Source organism: Rhinoraja longicauda, chromosome 33 (genome assembly GCF_053455715.1).
Source record: "Rhinoraja longicauda isolate Sanriku21f chromosome 33, sRhiLon1.1, whole genome shotgun sequence".
Taxonomy (NCBI): Eukaryota; Metazoa; Chordata; class Chondrichthyes; order Rajiformes; family Arhynchobatidae; genus Rhinoraja; species Rhinoraja longicauda.
In genome coordinates, this window is record NC_135985.1 from 9203879 (window position 1) to 9223181 (window position 19303).

At 43.8% G+C, this 19303-nt stretch overlaps 1 protein-coding gene across 1 annotated transcript in view; it reads left to right on the top strand.

Moving 5' to 3' along the window:
* The first annotated feature begins 288 nt into the window (after positions 1–288).
* igdcc4 (immunoglobulin superfamily, DCC subclass, member 4) overlaps positions 289–19303 on the top strand; it is a 92310-nt gene continuing 73295 nt past the window's right edge. The window contains exon 1 of the mRNA XM_078427356.1: positions 289–442. Coding sequence (XP_078283482.1) covers positions 352–442 — 91 coding nt within the window. The 5' untranslated portion in view covers positions 289–351. The remainder of the gene's footprint in view (positions 443–19303) is intronic.

Sequence of the window (19303 nt, forward strand, 5' to 3'; positions counted from 1 at the left end):
CAGCTGAGCCGAGTCCAGCAGAGCCCAGCACAACCTGGCTGAGCCGAGTCCAGCAGAGACCAGCACAACCCAGTTGAGCTGAGTCCAGCAGTGCTCAACACTGTCCAGCAGGGTCCTGCCTTCAGTTCAGGTGCGCCTTTGCACCGCGCGTCGTGCACGCGGAGGGGAAGGGGCGCGGGAGCGCGCGGCGGCGGGAGCGCGCCTGGGGGGGCTGGCGGCGCGTGCCCGCGCTGCTCGTGCCCGCCCTCACACGCACAAGATGGCGATGATGGGTGATGGAGGGAGGGACGGCGCTGCCCGCGGTACCTGCTGACGCCTCGGCCGCTGCTGCCGCCGCCGCCGCCTGAGTACATGGCGCCCGGACAGCTGTGCTGGCACTGCCTGCTCGCCGGCACTCTCGCCCCGCTGCTCCTGCTGCTGCTGCTGCTGCTGGCGGCCCCAGGTGAGCGGGGGGACGGGCAGGGAGGGAGGGAGGGCCCCCTCCTCACACCCCCCCTCCTCACACCCCCCCTCCTCACACCCCCCCTCCTCACACCCCCCCTCCTCACACCCCCCCTCCTCACACCCCCCCTCCTCACACCCCCCCTCCTCACACCCCCCCTCCTCACACCCCCCCTCCTCACACCCCCCCTCCTCACAACCCCCCCTCCTCACAACCCCCCCTCCTCACAACCCCCCCTCCTCACAACCCCCCTCCTCACACCCCCCTCCTCACACCCCCCCTCCTCACACCCCCCCTCCTCACACCCCCCCTCCTCACACCCCCCCTCCTCACACCCCCCCTCCTCACACCCCCCCTCCTCACACCCCCCCCTCCTCACAACCCCCCCTCCTCACAACCCCCCCTCCTCACACCCCCCCTCCTCACAACCCCCCCTCCTCACAACCCCCCTCCTCACACCCCCCCTCCTCACACCCCCCCTCCTCACACCCCCCCTCCTCACAACCCCCCCTCCTCACAACCCCCCCTCCTCACAACCCCCCCTCCTCACAACCCCCCTCCTCACACCCCCCCTCCTCACACCCCCCCTCCTCACACCCCCCTCCTCACACCCCCCCTCCTCACACCCCCCCTCCTCACACCCCCCCCTCCTCACAACCCCCCTCCTCACAACCCCCCCTCCTCACACCCCCCCTCCTCACAACCCCCCCTCCTCACAACCCCCCCTCCTCACAACCCCCCCTCCTCACAACCCCCCCTCCTCACAACCCCCCCTCCTCACAACCCCCCCTCCTCACAACCCCCCCTCCTCACACCCCCCCTCCTCACAACCCCCCATCTCACACCCCCCTCACACCCCCCATTCCTCCTCACACCCCATTCTCCTCGGACAGCACCCTGTCCGCTCCACCCGGCCCGGACTCTCCCCCCAACTCCCCTCCCCACCCCAGACCCTCTCCCCTCCCCTCCCCTCCCCACCCCAGACCCTCTCCCCTCCCCACCCCAGACCCTCTCCCCTCTCCCCTCCCCTCCCCACCCCAGACCCTCTCCCCTCCCCTCCCCACCCCAGACCCTCTCCCCTCCCCTCCCCACCCCAGACCCTCTCCCCTCCCCACCCCAGACCCTCTCCCCTCCCCTCCCCACCCCAGACCCTCTCCCCTCCCCTCCCCACCCCAGACCCTCTCCCCTCCCCTCCCCACCCCAGACCCTCTCCCCTCCCCACCCCCTCCCCTCCCCTCCCCACCCCACACCCTCTCCCCTCCCCAGACCCTCTCCCCTCCCCAGACCCTCTCCCCTCCCCTCCCCTCCCCACCCCAGACCCTCTCCCCTCCCCTCCCCAGACCCTCTCCTCCCCCCTCCCCAGACCCTCTCCTCCCCTCCCCAGACCCTCTCCTCCCCACGCTGCCCCAGACCCTCTCCCCACCCGGTCAGCCCCCGGCCCCGGACAGACCACCCGTGAGGGCCGCCCCCCCCCCCCCCCATGTGCTGGTGTTTTGGTTGCGGAGAGAGGCAGATGGAGGTTCTGTGCGGGTTGGGGAGGGTTGGAGCGGCCCCCGGGGGTGGGGGTTGATGCCGGGTGTTGGGGGACGCTGGAGACCCGGGGGTGAGGGGAATACTCGTCGCACCTGGCCTCACAGTGCAACATGTAGTCATGCGTGAGTCTGAAGAGGGGGGGGTCTCGACCCGAAACGTCAGCCATTCATTCTCTCCAGAGACGCTGCCTGTCCCGCTGAGTTACCCCAGCTGTTTGTGTCTATCTTCGGTTTAAACCAGCATCTTCAGTTCCTTCTTGCACATGCAATCGTGCAACTGGGTCCTGGCGAAAGCTCGGCATTTAAACAGCGCCTTTCACACCCTCAACGATGAAGTAGTTGTAATGTAGGGAAATAGCGCCCTGCAGTTTGCGCACTGCAAGCTCCCACCCACAGGTGGCACTTTGATTGTGGTCAACATTGAGAGAGGGTCCCATGTGTGGCAGAAGAGGATGAAACTTTGCAATATTGGGGTGTGAGAGTAGAGGAGGGGTAGATATGATGAGAGATTGAAGGAGGGGTCGTTTCTGTGTTGGTAAATTGAGTAGTTTGGGAGAGTTGGCTGAAGTTTAAGAGGGTAGGGAGGGAGAAAGATTCTGGGCTGATGGAGAGAGGTTTGGGAGTTAGCAGGGGGTTTGTGAGATCCATGAGTTTGGGATGGGGTTGGCAGCATACAGGGCAGTGTGACATGGGGGGCATTGGGATGTGCTGCAGTGTGGATCAGCTGCAATGGGAGTGCATACGAGGATCAGAGCAGGTATGGGTAGGGGAGATTGGTTTGGGCTGGAACAGGGTGATGATAACGTGGACTGGATCAAGTGAAAGGAGCTGCAGGGAGATTGGATGTGAGTGAAAGAGAGATATCAAAAGGTTAAGGCTGCGAATGAGTGAAAAAAGAGTTGAAGAAAGCCTGAATGCTTGTGGTGATTTAGATTGAGATAATGAAAGCTGAGTAAATAATGTATTGTGAGGAGGGATCGTTGGATGATGATGGAAGAAAATTGCTTAATACAAATAAAATAAAGGAAAACGTGGGAAAATACTTAGCAGGAAATCAATCGGTTGCTTGATCTACTTTACCTTAAGATTATATTGTTGAAAAAGATTATGTTGTCGAGTTTGGGAGTTTGCATTAGCATTACTGCCAAAGGGCAAGCTTTAATCTTAATTGTATGGCTAAAATTAATGTAATGAAACCAGTTGAAAAAAAGTTGATGCCAGCCTGTCAAAATATGTCCTTCATTCAAATCCACTTGCTGTGTAACGACGGAAATTCTTAAGCGGCCTGAGAGTTGGGGGTCGGAGAGTTGTTTGTTTTGTTTATCGGCAGAGGGCCACATAACACAAATTTATTACACAGAATCATTACACACTCTGATTTATAACGAGAATGGAATTAATAAGCTGGTCCATTTTTGTTCATGTTTCCACTTAAGCAACAAACTCCTCAAAAAGCGGTGAACTCCGTAGTAGCAAAGATCCTTGTAAAGAGAAAAAAATGTAAATCGTCTAAATCTCCATTCTATTTTGTTTTTGCTGCTGCTTGGTTGGGTTGCGGAGGTCTTGTGGGCCTCCAGGAGGGTAAACAAGCATGCTTTGTGACTTGGATTCACTTTGCTCCACAGATTGAAGCAGGTATTTTCTAACGGTTATTTTGTTTGGAAGTTTAGATGCATCGGCAAATGTTAGTCAGGTCATTGGTGCATCCTCCTTTGTTTTTCTAGAATAAATTCCTAGCCCCTTTCATAATTGTCACGTGTGTCCATGCTCTATCTGTTCACTGCACTCACAGCTTGTGACACCCAGTTCTGTTGGTTCGTTGTAGCCATCCTTATACTTTTCATTTTAATGTTTAGTAATAAATACAATACTTGTTGAAATGTTTTCACAAGCTCCCAGAAGAGTATTGTCACACAGTATAACATACTTATTTCTTCACGATTTTGTGAAGTGCTCTGCCAAGTTTTTGTGAAACATTTTGATAATTTCATGAATCCTTTCGCATTAAAAAAAAAAAGGAAATCCCGTTTGTTGTTAGGAGACATGGAATAACTTCTGAAAAGCGTGATTTATATTTGCAAAACCATTCTAGCCAGAAATGTGTCTCGAGAATATGTGCAGGTCTTTTTATTTTTCAAAGCAAATATCAATACAGTATCATACTGTGGTCGTATCACTCCAAGAACAATAAGGATTAATACCAAACTATGGTAAACATTTGAATTTATGCGTAGCAAATACAAATGGTATGGTTACTGGAAAAGGAATCACCAGTATAACTGAGCAAACTGTGTGGAAGAGGTAGGGCGTGAAGTTGGGTCACCTATCAAGCAAAAACAAGTGAAATACAAGAGGGGACTGAAATGGACATGAGCACAGTTGTCACAAAATAATTATACAAACTTATTCTACAAATGGTAACCTATATTTAAATATTTCACTCTAAAAGGTGATCTGGAAAGAGAGCAGCATGCTTTGCTGGGAGTGATAATATACTGTTAAGCTAATCCACTGGCCTCCAAAGATCACTAAGCCCCAGGCCTCATTATTGTTTAGGTCCAAATTTAAATGAAATAATTCCCTAAGTAAGATGAGAGTGGTTGCTGTCAACGGCAGCAATGTTGAACAATGTTAATGTGGAACTTAAGTTGAAGGAGGAATTTTTCTATTGGATGAAATCATAACCTGCAGAAAGGAAAGATATTTGTTGGAGGCAATTAGCTTGGCTGCAGAGGTAGCTCAGCGTCCCAGTGTCCTGGACCCACCAGCCTGCAGGTGCTTCAGTGAATTTGCCTTCATTATAAAGTTAGCAGTGTAACTGTTTGCTGGTGATTCCACAACGTTCAGCTTCATTCTAATTCCTTGGGTAGGGAGGCAGTGCTGCCTGCATGCAGTGAGTCCTAGATAATGCCTGGATTTGGTCTGATAAGTGGTGAGAAATATTTGTGCAACACAAATCCCACACACAGTGACCATTTCCAACAACTTAATCATATCTCCTTGATATGATTAAGCATTATTGAGCCCTTCAACATTAACAACATGAGGAAAAGTGTGTTGGGGAGCTGTTGTCATTGACCAAAAACTCGTCATGTCCTCGGGCATCCGTTAATGGCAAAGACAGCTAAACATTTCAGTGAATGGTGTTCGGTAAGGAATGGCTTTCCCTTGATTTTTCCAAACCTCTGTACCATCCATGTAAGGAGAACGACATGTTCACCTATTGTCACAAAATAATTATACAAACTTATTCTACAAATGGTAACCTATATTGAAATATTTCAGACTCTAAAAGGTGATCTGGAAAGAGAGCAGCATGCTTTGCTGGGAGTGATAATATACTGTTAAGCTAATCCACTGGCCTCCAAAGATCACTAAGCCCCAGGCCTCATTATTGTTTTGGTCCAAATTTAAATGAAATAATTCCCTAAGTAAGATGAGAGTGGTTGCTGTCAACGGCAGCAATGTGGGGCTCTAGTACTGAAGATGAATGAATAACTTCCTTGGTTATCTCTGAATCCACAAATAATTTAAAAAAAAAATCATGGCTGTGTGGTATGCAGTACACAGAATACACTGCCGCAAGTCAACTGACTTCTAATGACATGGTCTATTGAACATTCTCCATTATAAAGTTGGAAAGTAAAGCAAGTTCACCACTATGTTCTTTTTTGGAATCACAGCTCACCCAATTGATTTATTTTTCATTGCTTCTGTGTCAGAATCCTGTGTAATAGCTTTATGGGGGTACCTTCATCAACATTATTGGACTGTTCAAAAGTCACCACCACCCCTATCACCACCTCAATTGCAGCTTGTGGTTACGTGATAAATGCTAGAATTGTACCCAGCTTTACGATCTTTAAAATCTGTTTGAGTGAAGATCTCCTGCTACAGCAGAAAACATGAGGAAATTAGAAATGGATAGCACCTAAAATGAGAAAATAGTTTTTACCAGATATTATCAATCATGAGACTTTAATTATGAGAGAAATGTTGATAACATTACAAGGCTACTGATCCCTGCACAGCTAAAATTGATGTTTTCAAGATGATGAGTTTCATGGGTCATATGGAGAAAGCCTATTCCTCAGGAATGGATTAACATATATAAACTGATGAGGGACAGATTTAAAACTACCAGCTAAATTCTAGAGGGAAGATGTTGAGAGTATTGTTTTTGGAAATATTGGGATTTTGTTTGTTGTACCTGAAACGATAGTGCATTCTAACACCCAAGTAATTATCCAACTTCCTTTTATAATTATAGTTACTTGAGAATGAGAAACTTTTAACAGGTTTGTGGAAAAAAGAAGTTCAATTAAACCTCATTTCTCTTTCAAATGCCACTATTTAAATATATAAGAACATAGTGGTGCTGGCCTGAAGGGCCAAATGGCCTCCTCCTGCACCTATTTTCTGTTTTTTCTGAAGTTAGTACAACATGTCGTTTGGCATATTATTGTGGGAAATGCCGGTTCAACTGTTCAGTTACTGTCAAAAGGATAAATCGCAACAGAGTGACTGAGCAATTGGATAGCATTAGCTGATCAAACAGAGTCAGCATAAATATGTAAAGGACAAGTCACGTCTAACTAATCTAGTTTACTATTTTTTTGGGAGGCCACCACATGGTAGATAGTGGAATGTTTCTGTAAGAGAAAGTTTCCAGAAGACATTTGTCAAATTACCACAAGAACATTTGCAAAGATGATAAAATGCAATACTGACGATAACCTTGTGACAAGTCAACGGGCAGTTAGGAGTCAGAAGAATAAAGGGAGGGTTCTCTGATTTGTGAGAATTTATAGACACCTATAATAATAATAATAATAATAATAATATTCATTTATTGTCATTGCAACGAGTACAACGAAATTAAAAAATAGCCAATCCTGACGGTGCGTACAAACATATATGCAATAAATGCAAAAACAAATAAATACATAAATACAATTAAATACAATTATGTTAAGTACAAAGATTTTTTAGTGTTGCCTAGTGCAAAGGTAGTGTTCAGTTCTCGTATGGCCCTGGGGTAAAAACTGTTCTTAAGTCTGTTTGTTCGGGATTTTATCGACCTGAAACGTCGACCAGAGGGCAGATGAACAAACAGACGGTGGCCGGGGTGGGATGGATCTTTTATTATTTTGCCTGCTCTACTGAGGCAGCGTAGGCTGAACAGGTGCTCCAGGGAGGGCAGTGAGCAGCCGATGATTTTCTGGGCCGTCGTGATGACCCTCTGAAGGGCCTTCCTGTCCTTTTCTGAGCAGCTGGCATACCATGTGGTTATACAGTATGCCAGCACACTCTCGATGGAGCAGCGATAGAAGGACAACATGAGCTTCTCCTGCAGGTTGGTTTTCCTGAGGATCCTCAGGAAGTGGAGTCTCTGCTGTGCCTTCTTTACTGTGGTGATGGTGTTGGTAGACCAGGTGAGATCCTCTGCGATGTGCGTACCCAGGAACCTGAAAGCTGGTACCCTTTCCACACAGACCCCATTGATGTAGAAGGAGCTATTACACATTTTTGTGCAAAAATTTGAGGTTCTTGTTTTTAAATAACGAATCAACTCCCCTTTGGAAATTATTCATTGTGTCAGCTTTATCACTTTTGCATCTCTCTATTGCTCTTTAGGGTAGATGGTGTGACAGAAAGAGGGAAGTGAGCAGAGAAGGGGGAAATCTGTATGGGGACTAGGGTGGCTACTCATCTCTACATATTGTTATTTTCATGACTGGAAATTTGCTAATAAAAGTTTGCAAATTACGTTAATTTAGTCACACCATATTGGGTAATTAAGAGTAGAAGATTCTGAAAAGAAATATAAATATAAAGTGAATGGGTAAAGCAATGATTTCAGTGGGTAGGTGTGGAAAATTGGAATTTAGAACAAGTTTATACAATGCTAAATTAGAGTTAAGCCATTGAAAAATGAACTCGTAAAGCACTTTTTCACATTAGGATTGGTGAGAGATCTGTAACTTTCTCCCACAAAGGGTTATAGATACATTGAGTGATATTTGAAATTTAAGTCTGAATAGATTTAAAAAATAGATTACCAAGGGTTTGTGGAGAAACTTTAAGAGTTGAAATATACATATCCCTTGATTAATTAATTAGTGGAATAGTTTTGAGGAGGTACAATCTTCTACTCCTACCTTCATGTGGCTACTATTCGCACAATTAGAAGATACCAAAAATATGAAAAAGATGCGTGCTTTTCTCTCTGTTGAACTTAAAATGTGTGATAAAAATACATTTACAGTTTTTTTTTTTGTATCTTGAATCAGTGTTGCAAAATCCAGTCCTCCAAAACAGCGTGAACGAAGTCCACTTTGTTCAAACCATCATCTTGAGTCATATCCATGCAACTCAGAAACAGGCCCTTTGGCCAACCCGTCCATCCCACCAAGGTGCCCTTCTAAAGTTCGTTTGTCGAGATTTTGCCGTAGCATGATGTGTACTTTAGGTTTTCAAATTTTAGAGGATGGTCATTACTAATGCGATTCAGGACATATAATCAAATTGCCATAATGAGTTTTATTAAATTGTTCAGCTCTGTGTACAGCACTGATCCAGGATTTTTAATTTGTAATTGATGGAACAACTAATAGGATGTGGTTTATCCAAGCACAAAATGGGCTTTAAAAATTGCCTGCAGTAAACTGGGTTGCCCATAAACTGGATTGTAAGCATATATCAGCCTTAAGAGTGATATTTGTAGTATGATTGCTTTACCCTGTATATGAATTGCAGCCACAGATGCATAAAGGCTTATTTCATGCTGAAAGGCATACAATCTTTGTTAATATAACTAATATATCCCCCTTTAGCAACCAAAATGTGAGATGTAGAGTTGCTACATTTTCTGCTCTAGACTTTAATTATCTACACTTTATGACCATTATGTCTGTAGATAGATAATAAGATAATTTGTACAGATTACAAATGCAATTCTTAGACAATAGTTATTGCTTGTGATGTATTTGTTTTTAATGCTGAGTCATGTAGTTCATTCCAGTTACCAATGACACATTACTTGCTGCAAATAAGGCCTCGTATTGTTTGTAAAATATATCCAGTATTTAGTTTAAGAATATATAGTATAAGAAAATAACTGCAGATGCTGGTACACATCGAAAGTATTTATTCATAAAATGCTGGAGTAACTCAGCAGGTCAGGCAGCATCTCAGGAGAGAAGGAATGGGTGACGTTTCAGGTCGAGACCCTTCTTCAGACTGATGTCAGGGGGGCGGGACAAAGGAAGGATATAGGTGGAGACAGGAAGACAGTGGGAGATCTGGGAAAGGGGAGAGGAAGAGACGGACAGAGGAACTATCTAAAGTTGGAGAAGTCAATGTTCATACCACTGGGCTGCAAGCTGCCCAGGCAAAATATGAGGTGCTGTTCCTCCAATTTCCGGTGGGACTCACTATGGCAGTTGGTGTTTAGTTGGTGTTTACTGAAGGCATAGGTATGCAGATGGATTGAGACGTTTTATTTCAAAAGCATTTTCTGCTGCCTCAGAATGCTGAAGGACTAGGTACTTTCCATGGTTTCCGTGAATAATGATTGGCAATGCACAATTGATGGAATAATATTTCAGTACCTTGGAAGGAAAACAATTCTGATATGTTGCAAACAAATCGAAATAAATTTGTTATTCTTCTCCTTCAGTTTCAAATTTTCCTCTTCATCTCTCAATTTATAATTCTTAATAATCCCATGCATTTTTCTGTGATCCGCTTCTCTAGACTTTCCACACTTATGCCTGTTGCATGTCTTGCCAACTAAATTTAGAATGTTTAAAATTGTAATAATTTGTACATAATTCTTAGGAGCATTATCAAAGTTAATTTGATAGCAAGACACGAGGACAGATGATCAAAAGCTTGGCTAGAAATTAGTTTTAACGATGATCTTAAAAGGCAAATGAACTTCAGAGTTTAATACCTAAATGGATGTTGGTGGTGTACAAGGCACCATAATTAGGCAAATGCAGAGTCCTCTTGTTTATGGAGATCATTACAAGGCAGTTGAGATGATAAATGCTGAGAAGCTCTGCTTGAAGCAACCTGACGCAAGGTCATCTAGCTCAGCTAAAAAGCCCAGGGTTTGGAATAAGAGGTGATGGTATAGTGTTAGTGAAAGAAATTGTGACGCCATTGGCTTTGGCTTTGACCCTCATTAGCTTGAAAAAAATATATAAAGCTCTTTCCATACAGAGAAAATAAGCTATAGTTACATTGATTGAGAGATCTAATTTTTGCTTTTAGTTAAATTAGCAATGTAAGTAAAAAATATCTGGGCATGGAATGTAAGGGGTAATAATGAACAGAATGACAACTAAACCTTAATTAAAAACAATCTTTTCTTGGGTTGTTGAAGTACGGCACATCATTATAAACAGGTTGAGGTACCGTGTTAATCATCATCATGTAATGCTGTTTCAGTGGAATGAATCTGATACGATTCATTTGCCTTGCAGTCATGTTTTGTGGGTTTAAATCCAACTCCAGAGACAAAGTGCAAACATTTAAAATACACTCCGGACACACTGAGGGATTATTGGGGGCATCGCCTTTTGGGTTGAGATATTAACCTGTTACTGTCATTTAGGTTTGAAAGATTATATTGTACTTTTTTTGAAGTAAAGAAGGGTTACACTCATGCCTTGTCCAATATTTACATATTAATCAACATCACAGATAATTTTCACATTATTTTATTTGCTATGCCACATTTTCTTAAATGACACTAATTGTAAAACACTTTGGGATGTGTCAGAAGATTGTAAATGGTATTGTATAAACATTAAAATTGTGTGCTCTGTATAGCATTTGGACAACACGCATAATGAACTTGGTGACAATAATACAGTGCTCATCCGTGGGCAGTAGGAAAGTCACCCTTGTTTGTTGTCATATACCTAAGTGGTGATCAATTACATTGAGGAAAATCAGGACGAGTTATATTCCTACCCTGTTGGCTGGTAATAGTGTTTTATTGTTGCGTTCGACATACAGTTGAAAATGTATGATCACATCATTGCGACAGTGTGAAACAGCAGTCAGAAATGTTATGTGATCTTATCATTCAGAAATGTGCGATGCTATTTTGGTTAACTGCTGGTATATTAGGCTTGAGGAATTATCTTGACATTTGAACAGTCAGCCCACTTGTTCAAGGTTTGTAACTAAATAGATATTGCTGTTCCAAAGACAAAAAAATGACTATGGGCTTTGGTACAAATGATTGACTGCCTACTTTTTTGATGGGTTCTCAGACTTGTTGCTCTATAGATTAAGTACAAACTTATAGTTTCTGGATCTTCTGTCAACCTTCTGTCCAAAGTTGTTCTCTGCTCGCCCTCATGATGCCCAGCACAGCACCAGGGCTCCATGTGAGGTGAGCATGTGGGTGGCTCAGCTTAAACTCCAGCTGAGAATTGGAAGAAAATTTTAACTGTCAGCTAAATTACACCCAGGTTTTGCTGGCATTCAAATATCAAGGACTTTGTCTGATCTGAATAAACAGGTTAAAATATTAAAACATATGATAGAATTAATACTTTAAGACATTAAAAATCTAAATATGAAAGAAATTTAAATAGATGATTTATTAAGGAACTATAAATGCAAAGTGTAAATCAACTAAAATCCTTCTAGTTAATCTTTCTTTTCCATTTAAATAAATGAACTTGCTGATTTTGTTCCAGTTTTACTGTAGGTAGATTCTGTGGTGTAATTGTTGGAGAACTACACACTATGCACCAAATGTGGCATCAGCAAAGTTTTATAATGCTGCAACATAACTTCCTGACTCATACTCAAGGCCCTGACTGATGAAGGCAAGCATATCATAATCTTTATTTACCACTCTCTTCTGTTGCTTTTTATTCTTTTTATATTTGACCAAATTTACACTTCTCTCGTCACCCAAGGGAACCCTTGTCATCTTTGTCTTTCCTCCTTACTGGAATATGCCGATCCTGAACTCTGCTCAGCTGTTTTTTAAGGACTGGATCATGAACAATGACAAGACGGAGTACAGGAAGAAGATAGCGAATTTGGTAACATGGTGTCGGGTCATGTCGTGGTGTCAACCTCTCCCTCAATGTCAGCGAGATGAATGAGCTTGTTATAGACTTCAGGAAGCACAGAGGAGTACTTGGTCCAATCAGCAACAATGGTGCAGACGAAGAAATAGCTGAGATCTTCAAGTTCCTTGCAAGTGGTCAGCAGGAAAGGATTGCCTTTCTGTTGGAATTGACTGAATAAACATGAGACGGCTTTGCTCTGCACATTGCTCTCTCTTTGAGGTCTCCTTAAGGGTGACAATATTTTGACTGTCTGTTTCAGGACCTGGTCATGTGTGAGCGAAAGGCGGTTTTGACAAGAAACCATTTTGTTGAACCTGAAAGATAAAAAACGCATGGGTAATGTTGTGAAAAGCAGGAGGCATTGCCATTGAAGCCAAGGATCTTTCATTATCCATTCGGAACCACCAACTGCTTTAAATGCAATAATATTGGCTGCTTTTCACAAATGAGCAAAATGCACCAAATTCCAATCGCCTTCATCCCATGCACATCTGACTGGCATGGAAACAATTATGCAAAAGTGTTCCTTGAACACCATAGAGGCAAATGAAGATATGGAAAAAAGTGCATGTTGTGTATGCACAACAGAGGTGGTAACAGAGTAGAAGAATGTAGTGAATTTGCAACTGACGTTAAGATAAATGGACAGGCTATTGATATTAATATTGTTGCAGCAGTGCATTACTTAGTAATGGGTGGAGGCATGTACACTGACAACTTTACCCAAGCCTCACTAACTAAGGTCAATGGTCTACAGAATACGTTGCAGAACATCCATACTGAGAGAGACGAGGTTCACTTTTGCATAAGTCGAGTCGAGTTTATTGCTAGATATACAAATTCATGAGGTACAGGTACAATGTAAATCTTGCTTGCAACATTATCACAGGCACACATAGTCGGACAAACACACACAAAAAAATTATATATAAATTGCACAAAGTTCTACTAAACAGCAGAAAGAAAAAAGACTGCAAAAACAAGACATTAGTGCAAAACGTAATTAGAAAAATAACGTCCTTAACAATGCAAAAGGTGGCCTATAGAGTTCCATTCTTTAGGGTTGAGGTTATGTGAGACTGGGAAGAACCTGATAGTTGTGGGAAAGTAGCTTCCTGAACCCAGTTATGTGCGACTTCAGGCTTCTGTACCTTCTGTACAAAGATATCAACTGAACAGACCCAGGGCTGTTTTTACAGCATTATGGGCCCCCGGGCAAAGCAGTGTACTGGGGCCCCTACCGTTACTCTCCCCCACCCCCCTTTCCCTACCAGCCCCCCCCCCCCCCCCCCCCGTCGTGCCGGCGAAAAGCACTTAGCGATGGACTTAGGGTGCTACATTGTTGCGTAAAGCACTTACAGATCGCTGTGAGAAGCACTTAGTGACTGAAAATGTTGCGAAAAAAGCACTTATTGAACCTACATTTTTAAAGTAGTATTTATTTATTGCAAGTCACTTAACATACACAGATCAGCATGGGGCCCCTATGCTCGTGGGCCCCCGGGTAAGCGCCCATCAGGCCCATGCGTTAAGACGGCCCTGAACAGACCCATGTGTAAGAACGTGAAAATCTGAGTGAAGGCCTCAAAATGAGAGTTAGTATCAAGAAGTCTTGCAGGGGACCATGAAATGAGTGTGATCTTTGCTGAATCAGATACTTTGGAACAGCACTGTTTAAGGGTCCTCTTTGAATTTATCAAGTTTAGAAAGACAGGCCTGAAGGCAACAATTTGCATGGGATTTAGACTGTTTTACGTTATAATCAATGTATTTGTTTAAAGTTACAACTTTGAACGTACTCTGTCTAACGCGCCGTGATGCAGGGTCACTGACCTGAAACATGAGCTGTTTCTTGCTCCACAGATGTCTGACCTTCTGAGTATTTCCTGCATTCCCTGTTTTAACTTCAGATTTCTAGCATCTTCTGTATTTTCCTCTTTTTCTGTTCTGCAGTTGACAGAATATTTGAATAGCTAAAGAATTTCTATTTAACATGTACTGCAAAAATTTAGGTGTACTTAATATAGGCACTCCCTTACATCGGGGGCATTCTGTCACCTTGGGGCTCCCTCTCCTCTCACCAACTGCAGCTTCTTCCCGTCAGCTATCACTTTGTGCACTCTACCACTCCCCCCTCCACCACCTCCTCCTGCTCCTCCCTGGAATCGCCAAAACCTTCCATCTTGGACTCCGGGGGAGAAGGAGGCGGGGACGGTGGTGCCGGGGAGAGCGGCGGAGTGGACAAAACGCCAGCCAACAGGACGAAGCAGCAGCTGTTGAGGGGAGGGAGCCCACCATGACTGGAAGCGTCCAGTTGATGGCGGTGGCCTGGGGAAACCGCTGTCAGCCAGGGCTACAATGTGAGTCGCTTCAACAACCGTGTCAACTGGAAGGTACAGCAGCTGGTGATGAAGGGCTTGCTGGTGCATCTTGTGGAAGACGTCAGCGACTGCTGGGAGTTTCTCACTTTCCCAGTGTCACACCGAGTCCAGGCGATGCTTTTATGTCTATGAAGCAGACAGGAAGACCTCACCATAATCCCGTTGCAATAGCACAGGTCGTTGAGAAAATGAGACCACCCATTGTGATTTTTTTTGCGTAAGTCCGAGTTTACATAAGTAGCCTTTTACCCAAGTCGCAGTGTGTCTGTATTGATTTATACACTGTACCTCTTTTAATGTAGGAAAATAACTGCAGATGCTGGTACAATTCGAAGGTATCACAAAATGTTGGAGTAACTCAGCAGGACAGGCAGCATCTAGGAGAGAGGGACTCGGTGACGTTTCGGGTCGAGACCCTTCAGCATGCTGATTTGTTAGATCCAGTTATCTAAACGTTCATGGTAATGTAGCTCGTGTACACTTAACAAAAAAAAAAATCTTGGGTGATTTGCTGCAGTGACTCACTGCCAAGTGGCATGACGTCGAGTAAACCAAGGTAATGTGGAGGTCCTGGTTTTGGGTGGCTTGGGCAGGTGATCTGGATGATCAGTGTTGAGATATAGAGATAACCGGTGCATTGTGGCTGACAGAATGAATGTAGGTCATTACTGGGAACTGGCTGGATTGTCAACAGATTAGAAGACTCAACTAGGTTCTAGGCAAAACACACAGCAGAGGAGAGGCAGTGTTGCCAGTAAAGTATCTCTCAATATAATGACTTTCCGCTTTCAGCCCTGCTTTCATATCCGGAAGTGCATCCTGAGTGTTAACAGAGGTACTTGTGTATAGATGAAATTTATTAAGTCATTTAAAATCATTAGATCCAATCTTTCTGTAATGGGATAATCTTGGTGTTAATGTTTCAATTCCATTGGAATCAAAATAAATTTTCTCAAAATTTCAGTGTGGAATAAACAGTTATGGAGGAACAGATATTTTGTATTTGCATGTGATTATGACACTATACCCATATTTCATCACATTTTTACTTTGCTTAAGGGAGTCAAATGCAGATAATTATTTTCACTATATATGTTCATTTGTTGGCTTTTTGTAACTATTGTATGTTGACAGTTTCAATAGTTTCTGGGTGTTAAAACCTATTATGCAGGCTTGGCTATTATCTGGATCAAATGTTGGGCCTGTTTAGATAAATGTTTATTGTGATTGGTCGTAGGCTATGTTACCCTGTTCTGTCAAATGCAGAAAACGTAACTGCTAAATACTTTGTATTGAGAGCTTTCCACAAAAAAAATCCTTTGATATGTGTTTTGATGCTAACAGCACCATGGGTTAAAGTCTTACAGCATGGTACCATCATCTCCTTCCTTCTCCCTCACCCGGCCCAACATGTTCATGCCAACCAAGAACCCATCTCAACTAGTCCCATCTGCCTGCATTTGGCCCATATCCCTAAACCTTTCTTATCCATATGCCTGTCCAATTATTCCATATACCCACCATCCCCAAAAAGGCAAGCATAGCTAGGACCCATGCGAGTGCCTATGGCTACACCATTAACAGAGAAATTGAGAGGAATCAAAAGAGAAGTTGTTGAGAGCAAGGATAGGTTTCGCCAGGCAGAGAAAAATGTTAATAGAGGGAAATTGATTGGGTCTCCTGATGGCAGATGGAGGTGTAAAGGGGCTCAGCATCCATGGTAAAGATGAGGCAATGAGGGCCCAGAAATTGAAAGTTATCGAAGAATTGAAGGGCATGCGAGGTGTCTCTGATGTAAGTGGGAAGGGACTGGACACGAGGGATAGGATGGAATCAAGGTATGTGGAGATAGGTTCAGTGAGGCAGGAGCAGGCAGAAACAATGGGCCTTCCTTGGAAGTCCTGTTTGGTTTTGGGGAGGGACTGGACATGAGGGATAGGATGGAATCAAGGTATGTGGAGATAGGTTCAGTGAGGCAGGAGCAGGCAGAAACAATGGGCCTTCCTTGGAAGTCCTGTTTGGTTTTGGGGAGGAGATAGATGAGGGGCATGTGGGACTTGGAACAATAAGATTGGAAGTTGTGGAGGGGAGATCGTCAGAGGAGATTAGATCGAAAAGTCTGGGGGATGATGGCATGGTGTTTATCATTGGGGTCATGGTCAAGGGGTAAGTATGGGGACGTGTCCAAGGCCGAGGCCGGCCAACCAGTCTACAACGGCCTCTCCCTTGTTGACTGTTTTAATACCAACGTTGGGATTTCTGCTGAATGAACAGAGGTCTGTGCGTTCAGAGGGTGAGATTGGACTGCGTAAGGGGAGTAGAGAAGTCAAGATGGTTGATGTAGTGCCTGTTTATTAGAAATAAACAGGTCTATAGAGGGCTAAAGGTCAGCAGGGGGAAGTAAAATGCTAGAGACACGAGAAGGGGACATTTATCTAAACAGGCCCAACATTTGATCCAGATAATAGCCATGCCCGCATAATAGGTTTTAACACCCAGAAGCTATTGAAACTGTCAACATACAATAGTTACAAAAAGCCAACAAATTAACTGCAGCCACAACATATATAGTGAAAATAATTATCTGCATTTGACTCCCGTAAGCAAAGTAAAAATGTGATGAAATATGGGCAGAGGCGATAGAAAACGAGCTCTACATCATGGTCGGCCTGGAATCTTCTGAGTGTTGTATCAACCCCCCTCCCCATGCCCCATCTCGACATGCCTATTTCTCCTTCCCCCCCCCTCCCTTTCCACCTACAGTCCTTTCTCTGGCTTGACATTTTCAACTCGGCAATCATTTTGTTTCACACATTTAAAAAAAAATCTGTAGCCTTTGCCAACTATCTGTCTATCAACCCCCCCCCCACCTATTTATACCTGCCCGCTTTGTTCTGCCTCTCCTCTCTGCCAGCTTTAATCACCCCCCCACAATCACTCTGAAGAAAGGTCCTGACCTGAAACATCACCTTTTTTAAAAGAATGTTATTTTACTGTGCTACAAGCTCTCAATTTAATTTTTTTCAGCATGTGAATTCAAGCAGTGCCCGAAAATGTATGGTGATAGAATTTCGAGTCTTTGATACAGATTATGGTATAACAATCACCCTGGAAATGCTCTCTACTAGTTTGGAAGGCTCAGCTATCGTGTGTGAGGAAGTATTGTGCCAGAACAAATATTTGCAAGTGTGATTACATGATAAGCACTGAAACTATATATTTGTCACCTGTTATTGACTTGTAGTTTGTGCAAAGAAATTATGTTGCAATTATAGCAAAACTAAATATTTTGCTTGGAAAATAAACCACCATATGTTACCACCATCAAACCAAAGTAGTGACCTTTGTGTTTTTACTGAAGGTTGGTGGTTATTCCATGACTTTGATCAGTGTGCCCCAAAACATTTTGGTTTATTGATAACTCATTGATAGGGTATTATATACCTTAAATTCACTGATAATACCACCATTGGACGAATAACATTGGATTAATGATACAGGAGGGAGAACGATAATCTGGTTGAATGGTGCCAGAGTAACAGCCTTGCTGTGAATATGAGCAAGATCAAGGAGCTGATTGTTGACTTCAGGAAGGGAAAGATGGAGATCCATGAACCTGTCGTCATTGACTGGGCAATGGTGGAGAGAGTCACCAGCTTCAGGTTCCTGGGCTTACATATCTCTGGTGATCTGTCCTGGGCCCAGCACATTGATGCAATCACAAAGAGAGCTCCACCATTCTACTTCCTGAGACGTTTGAGGAGATTTAACATTTTGTTGAATCCTCTTTTCGAGCTTCTACAGGTGGAGAGCATATTAACTGGTTGCGAAACTTGCGTTCAGTAACTTGAATGCCAAAAAGCGAAGGAGGCTGCAGAAAATTTATACGTAATAGGAGCAGAATTAGGCTGTTCGGCCCTTCATCTACTCCGCCATTCAATCATGGCTGATCAGCCTTCTGTGGCAATGAATTCCACAGATTCAAAGAAATTCCTCCTCATCTCCTTTCTAAAGGAAGGTCCTTTATTTCTGAGGCAATGACTTCTGGTCCTAGACTCTCCCACTTGTGGAAACATAATCTCCACATCCACTCTATCTAGGCCTTTCACTATTCGGTAAGTTTCAATGAGGTCCCTCCTCATCCTTCCAAACCGGTGGACATTGCCTGTCCATCACGGGTATTGACCTACACATTATTGAAGGTCATCGTAATGTCATCAAAGACCCACACCACTTTGGCCGCACTCTCATCTCACTTGGGAAGAAGCTACATGAGCCGAAGAACCTTTACCTGCTGTTCAAGAACAGCTTTTAACAACAACCTTGAGCCACTCTGCACAACCCTACCTTAGTAAAGAGCTACTGTGAACTTTGTATACGGTTGCTCTATGTTCTTTGGGTGCATTATTATGGTCTGGTTACCCAGAATAACTGATAATTTACTGAATTATTGCATATTTATCTTTTGCGTTGTTGCATTACTGTAAAGCTGGAGCGAGTAAGAATTTCATTCTGTTCCCAGTGCATATGACAATTAAACACTCTTGATATTCTCTTGATTCTTGACATTTGTGAGCCTGAAGATGTGTAACAGCATTAAGAATACGTTAAATGTGTTTTATATTGTCTTTGAGATAAATAATAATTTGTTACAAAAATATTCTTAAGGGGGTGACCGCTGCATTTATTTTCTAACCATAATTGCCTTCCAACCAGATTTTGGGGCAGTGAGCAATCAACCATATTGCTGTGAATCTGGATTCATGTGCAGGTCAGATGGTATAAGGATGGCAGATTTTCTTTCCTGAAGTACATCCAAGAAGACGTTGCTCACAACTAAAG